This window comes from Mauremys mutica, chromosome 4 (assembly GCF_020497125.1).
Source record: "Mauremys mutica isolate MM-2020 ecotype Southern chromosome 4, ASM2049712v1, whole genome shotgun sequence".
NCBI lineage: Eukaryota > Metazoa > Chordata > Testudines > Geoemydidae > Mauremys > Mauremys mutica.
In genome coordinates, this window is record NC_059075.1 from 121,827,409 (window position 1) to 121,834,668 (window position 7,260).

The 7,260-nt window shown below is 51.9% G+C and overlaps 1 protein-coding gene across 1 annotated transcript; it reads right to left on the minus strand.

Moving 5' to 3' along the window:
• Nucleotides 1-2,404: 2,404 nt before the first annotated feature.
• On the minus strand, nucleotides 2,405-3,849 carry LOC123369740 (olfactory receptor 10V1-like). Its single transcript, XM_045015673.1, has one exon. The coding sequence runs from the start codon at nucleotides 3,847-3,849 to the stop codon at nucleotides 2,902-2,904; it is 948 nt and encodes a 315-aa protein (XP_044871608.1). The 3' UTR covers nucleotides 2,405-2,901.
• Between the last annotated feature and the right edge of the window lie 3,411 nt (nucleotides 3,850-7,260).

Genomic DNA, 7,260 nt, shown 5'->3' on the forward strand with positions numbered 1-7,260 from the left:
CTGCAAATTATGCGTATAGATGGGTTTCTATTGTTGTTACGCTCATCCTCCCTCCCCTATTGCTTAGATTTGTTTGTTTTCATCCATTTGGCTCATATTAGCTTAGTGTGTTGTAGTGAGTCGGCCTGGCTCCCGGCCGCACCGGAGAGAGAGGAACCAGAACAGCCACCTCAGTGGGCGGAGCCACCACCACCTGTCCCCGCCCCCTGGAAGTCAAGGGGCGGGACAAGAAGTATAAAGGCCCGGCCCCAACGCTCAGTTGGACCCCGGCGGCCGGAGAGGACAGACACTCCGGCCCGAGCTCCTGCTAGACCGAGCCTTCCCCGAGCCAGGTATCCGGAGGTGGACGGACCGAGCCTTCCCCGAGCCAGGTACCCGGAGGAGGACTGGCCGAGCCTTCCCCGAGCCAGGTATCCGGAAGAGGACTGGCCGAGCCTGCCCCGAGCTCGGTACCCCGAGGAGCTGTTGGAGCATCCCCCCGACCCGAGTCCGGAGGAGCAGCCCGAGCTAGCCGGCTCTCAGCACGGCGAGGAGCCCATGGTGTGGGACCCAGCGCCCGACCCCAGAGACGAGCAGGTACCCGAGGAGGGGGAGATGGAGTGTAGCCCGGGGGTAGCCGACCCCTGTCAGGCTGTAGGCACCGAGGTGCCCATGTCAGTGTGTTGCGGTCAGGACCCCACTGACCAGCGGCAGTGATAGCCGCTGCTAGGGCCCCGGGCTGGGACACAGGGGAGTGGTTGGCCTGTGTCCCCCCTGCCACCCCACTCACGGGTGGCAGTCTCCCCCTCACACCAGCGCGCAGGCACAGAAGCCTACACTTGCCTGATTGCTGCTCAGCTCCTGAGACAAGGACCGGAGCCCCTGAACTTTGGTTGTTGCTCAGCTCCTGAGACAAGGACCGGAGCCCCTGAACTTTGGTTGTTGCTCAGCTCCTGAGACAAGGACCTGAGCCCCTTGAACTATTGGTTGTTGCCCCGCCCTGACCTAGGGCTTGGGCTTACTGACTATTGTTGTTGCTCAGCTCCTGCTGTAAGGACCTGAGACTAGAACTGCTGTTGTGCTGCCCTGCCCTGACTGAGGGCCGGGGCTTACCTTATTGACTCTGGATGCTCAGCTCCTGCTGTAAGGATCTGGGCTAGAACTGCTGTTTGTTGCCCCGCCCTGACTGAGGGCCCGGGCTTACCTTATTGACTTTGTTATTGCTAAGCTCCTGCCACAAGGACCTGAGCCCTGAACTATTGCTGTAGCTCAGCTCCTGCTCCAAGGACCTGAGCCCTGAACTAATGCTGTAGCTCAGCTCCTGCTACAAGGACCTGAGCCCTGGACTAATGCTGTCTGCTCAGCCCCTGCCTGAGGGTCTGGGCTAGAACTGCTGGTTGTTGCCCCGCCCTGACTGAGGGCTTGGAGCTTAAACCTCTGACTGTGTTATTGCTCAGCTCCTGCTGTAAGGACCTGAGCCCCTTGAACTATTGTTTGCTGCCCCGCCCTGACGGAGGGCCTGGGTTTATCTCAGTGACTCTGTGTGCTCAGCCCCGGACTGAGGGTCTGAGCTTAGAACTGTTATTTGCTGCCCCGCCCTGACTGAGGGCGTGGGCCTTATTGACTGCTTGCCTTTTGTTCAGCCCGCCTGAGGGGCGGAACCCCTGGACCTTCGGAGACTGATAACGAACTTAGGCCGTGTAGTGAGTCGGCCTGGCTCCCGGCCGCACCTGAGAGGGCTGAGCCCCCCGCACCGGACTGTTACATGTGTGTATGTATGTTTATGTTTGTACAGCACCTAGCACAATAAGGCCCTAATATGATCAGGGCTCCTGGGTGCTAGTGTAATAAATCATAATAGACATTAATTACGGGAAATAGTTGCTACTGCTGAGTCCTGCTACCAATTTGCAGGGTTTTACCATCAGATATTTCTTTTGATTGCCTATTTCCTTTCCCCTGTTGCCGTGTGAAAGACCCATACAACAGTGGGTATGTCTACACTGCAATCGTGAGGTATGATTGCAGCACTTGCAGGCATACCCAAGCTAGCTATGATCGAGCTAGTTCGCAAAAAATAGCAGTGAAGCCGTGGCAAGGGCTACTCACCTGACTATGTACCCAGTGTCCCGGATACCTGTGCCACTGCCCATGCTGCTGTGGCTTCACTGCTATTTTTAGTGAGCGCTCTTGATCATAGCTAGTTTGGGTATATCTACACATGTTGCAATCACACCTCTTGATTGTAATATAGACATACTCGGTGAATAAAGACTGGCTGACTATACAGGAGGAAGAGCAGAATTTGCTATACACAAAAAAGTGTTGCTAAAGTAAACTGAAGAGAAGGAGATAAATATTTCCTTGTCTAACTTCTTTCAGTTAGAATAATCATAGGCAATTGTTTCTAAAAATCATAAATTGAAAAAAAAAATTATAGGAAGGAGAAATTTTAGTTGACATCATGTAACCCTGGTGTTATTTTATACCGCTTTTGGTTGAGAGAGATAAAGAAGCAGCTCCTCCAAAGCCCACCCAGTCAAACATACAGCTAGACCGGACTCCCTAGGAGTGACAACTACAGTGTTTCAAGCAGATTCTCAGACCTTCAGTCCACTGGGCAGAGGAATCTGGTACTCTGCTTCTCCTGGACTAGTCTAATGTCTTTTCGTACTCACCAGGAGGACTTGGCAATTTCAACAGCAGTTTCTCCTTGTAACTAGCATGTGTGACCAGAATGTACCATAGCACCTGGGTATACAACTTCACAATCCCATTCCCTAATACCCAGAGACATGGCAAGGCCCCTGACATGAAGGTACTATAAGGCAAAATGCTCCTTATCCCATTCCCAATCAACTGGGGCTACCCACATTGTGTCTCTGGAGAGGGTCTTGTTTACTGAAGGATGTCCTAAATCTGTCATTTACTCTGAGGCAGCATTTTCCTTCCCAGTGCTCTGCTCAGGGAATCCTTTAGCTCCTTGTTCCTCATGCTGTAGATCAAGGGGTTCAATACAGGAGTGACAAAGGTGTACACCACAGACACTACCCGGCCTTGCTCCGGGGAGTAACTGGAACTAGGGCGTAAGTATATGAAGCTGCTGCAGCCGTACATCAGGGCAACAACCATCAAGTGGGAGGAGCAGGTGGAGAAGGCACGGTGCCGGCCAGCTCCAGAGCTGATCCGCAGGATGGCGACCACAATGAAGGCATAGGAGATGCAAATCAACAGGAAAGGGATGGCCACGTTTATGACACTACAAATATAGAGGGCAACCTGGTGGACATGGGTGTTGCTGCATGCCAGACGCAGAATAGCAGGAATGTCACAGAAGAAATGGTAGATTTCATTGGTGCCACAGAATGGCAGGTGGAAGATCAGGATGGTCATATTAAGGGATACCAAGAAGCCCAGTACCAGGGATGCAGCTACAATGCTCACACAGACAGTCCAGTTCATAATGAGGGTGTAGCGCAGTGGGTGGCAGATAGCCACATATCGGTCATACGCCATGAAAGCCAGCAGCACACATCCAGCACCTCCCAGGAAGATAAAGAAGAACATCTGTGTGCCACAGCCAGCCAGGGAGATGGTGGCCTTCCTCAAAGATGTGAGATTGGCCAGGGTCAGTGGGGCAATGATGGTGGAGTAGCAGATCTCCATAGCTGCCAGGTTGGCCAGGAAGAAGTACATGGGGGTATGGAGGGAGCGATTGGTACAGACAATGAGCACAATGGTGCCGTTCCCACAGACACTGACCACGTACATGAGCAGAAGGATCAGGAAAATCAGCAGCTGCACCTTGGGGAGACTTGAGAAGGGATGGAAGTAGAATTCAGTCATTCCAGTTCGGTTTTCATCCCCCATGGAAATAGCAAGCGGAACCTGCTGAGAAGAGGAGCAGTTACTGTCAGCAGTAACCAAGGGCAGAACAAGTAGTAATGATATCAGACTGCAGCCAAGAGATTCAAATTCAATATCAGGGAGCAAAATCTAACTCTAGTGCAGGGGATGGGGTTACCTGTCAAAGGAGGTGGGACCTTGCCTTCCATGGAATAACATCTGGTTGCCACAGCTGATGAGAGAGAATACATTGTTTCTTGCGGGGGCGGGGGGAGGCGAGTCACACAAACTACTATTTTCAGACCTTCATAACTCAAACAATGCAACACTAAGTTTGCCAGAATCCTCTAAGTACTACGTCCTGGCCAAATGTCAGCTTACCTACCTTGGCTGTTTTGGTCCTACCTCTATACAGAGCCCAGCTCAGGAAAATTTCAGGCAGAAAGGTAAGCATGACATGCTTTAACAGGAGGTAAAGGGAGCAATTAAAGAAGATAAAAGATTGAGATGCTAAACAAAGAGATGCTGAAAAAAAAATGAAGGAATTACAAAGCAATAAATCATCCAGAGCATATGGTACAACCAAGAGTTCTGAAGAGCTTCGGAATGAAGCAACTGAGCTGCTTGCAAAAAATATGCCATCTCATTAAAAATATCTAGTATACTGGAAGAGTATCAAATGTTGTACCTATATTTTTTAAAAGGCTAGGGTTGGTGCAGGGAATTACAGACCAGTACACCTGAATTGTGTTCTTGGTAAATTGGTTGAAATGCTAATTAGAAACAGAATTATACAACATGTAAAAGATTACAATAGGATTGGCTAACCAGCATGGCTTGTGCAAGGAAAGTTGTGCCTTGTGAATGCATTAGAATTCTTTGCTTGTGTCAATAAGGCAATAGATAAAGGAAATATTTTATTAGACTTAGAGCAGGCCTTTGACAATGGACATCTCTACATTGCAATCAGAAGTGTGACCACAGCACATTTAGACATACCTGAGCTAGGTTTGTTCAAGCTAGCTCAGGTATGTACACTTCTTATTGCAATGTAGACATATCCGAAGTCCCTCACATGAGGCTATTAGAGAAATTAAATAGTCATAGTGTGAGAGGCAAAGCATTGATGACAATTCAGAAATGGGCTGAGAGACAGAAAACAAAAAGTAGGAATAAATGGTCAATTTTCATCATGGCAAAAAGGTTAGTAATGGAGTGCCTCAAGCAGTGATGAGCTTGAGGCACTCCTGACCCCACGAGAGGGTCATGGTCATGCCCCCCCACCCCAGGGACCCCTGCCCCATCCACCCACCTTCCCTGTACCCTGACTGCCTCCCGCCGCCCCATCCAACCCCTCCTCTCATTCCTGATGGCCCCCTGGGACCCCTGCCCCATCCAACCACCCCTTCTCTCTGTCCCCTGACTGCCCCTGGAACCCCTGCCCCTGACTGCTTCCCACCACCCCATCCAACCCCTGATCCTTTCTGACTGCCCCACCGTGACCCTTGCCCCTATTCAATCTCCCTGTTCCCTGCCCTCTGACTGCCCCAACCCTATCCACCCCCCTCCAACCCCCGAACTCCCCTGCCCTCTCTCCAACACCCCCTCCCTGCCCCCTTATCATGCTGCCTGGACGTGGCTGGCGGCGCTACAGTCCAGCCGTGGCCAGAGCCAGGAGCCCAGGGACGTGGGGCCGGGACAGGAGTCGCGCGGCTGGAGCCCAGGGACGAGGGGAACGGAGCCAGAGGGCCGCGGCCGGAGCCGGGAGCCTGGGGACGCGGGGCCGGGGCAGGAGTCACGCGGCCGGAGCCAGGCGGCTGGCCGGCCGGAGTCGGGGAAGCCGGAGGGCCGTGGCCAGAGCTGGGCAGCCGGGGATGCAGGGCCGCTGCTGCGCCTGGACCCACACTGCCGGAGCCCGGCCGTGTCGCACCACAGCAGGAGCCGGGCGGCTGGAGCCACGGGGCCAGGCCGGAGCCGGGGGGCCGTGTCTGGAGCCGGGCATCTGGGTAGGTGGGGTCACGGCCGCCGCCGTGCCCGGACCCGCACTACCGGAGCTGGGCCGCGTCGCACCACAGCAAGAGCCGGGCGGCCGGGGACACGGCTGGAGCTGGGCGGCCGGCGCCGCGGGGCCGGGCAGGGCCGCGGCCAGAGCCGGACAGCCGGGGCCAGGCAGGGCTGTGGCCAGAGACCGCGCACAGCCCTCCTCATTCCCTCTACCCCTACCTCAGCTCCGTCTTTGTGGGCCTGAGCGGGAAGCCTGCTTGCTTCTCATCCCTCCCAGGCTTCCCGCACAATTCGCGGGAAGCGGAGGGGAGGAGAAGCAGGGCGGAGCATTCATGGGAGGAGGTGGAGGCAATGCTGAGGTGAGCTGGGGCCGCAGCAGGGAGCGCTTGTTAAATTTAAATGCCCTTTTAGAACCAGTTGTCACACGCGGGACAACCGGTTCTAAAAGGGCTTCTAAATTTAACAACCGGTTCCTGCGAACTGGTGCGAACCGGCTCCAGCACACCACTGGCCTCAAGGTTCCACACTACCTGTGCTGTTTATTAAAACAATCTGCAGGAGGGACTGAGCAGTGAAGTCACTAAATTTGCAGATGACACAAAATTATTTAGGCAAGTCAATACCAGAAAAGACAATGAGGAACTACAGAGACATTTTGTAGCCCAATTACATGAATGGGCTACAAAATGGTAGATGAAATTCAACAGTGGCCAATACAAAGTAATCCATATTGAATGGAATAGTTCAAATTACTTAATTACCTTACTGGGTTCTAACTTTACTGTTACGTCTGGATAAAAGATCTGAGCATTATTGTGGACAGCTCAATGAAGACAGAATTGGATTGAGAATGGAATGCTGAAAATGTCATTATAGTGGTACAACCTCACCTGCAATTCTGTGTTGGGTTCAGTTCTGATCACTCCATCTCCAAAAGGATAAACAGAATCAGAGGCAGTTCACAGACAGGAGACAAGAATGATAACAGGCATGGGAAAATTTACATATGATGAGAAACTGAACATATTGTTTATCTTAGAGAGGAGACAAATGAGAGAGGAGATGATAAAAGTGTACCAAATACTGCATGGTGCAGAGAAGGTCTATTTGAAATGTCTAGTCTCCCTGTCTGATAACACAAGAACAAGGGGACATTCAAAGAAATGGAAAGGTGGCTAATTCAAAACTGAAAAGCCTTTTCCACACAATACATCATTAGCCTGTTGGGACTCATTGCCAAAGGATATATTGAGGCCAAGAACTTAGCAGGATTTAAAAAGGCATCAGTGCTTTATATGGATAACAAGACTATCTAGAGATGGAAGAGTAAAGATTAAAAAGAAAGGTATAAACCCTCATGGTTAGACAAACACCTGTCAGGAAGGGTCTAGTTATTACTTAGTCCTGCTTGAGCACAGAAGACTGGACCTT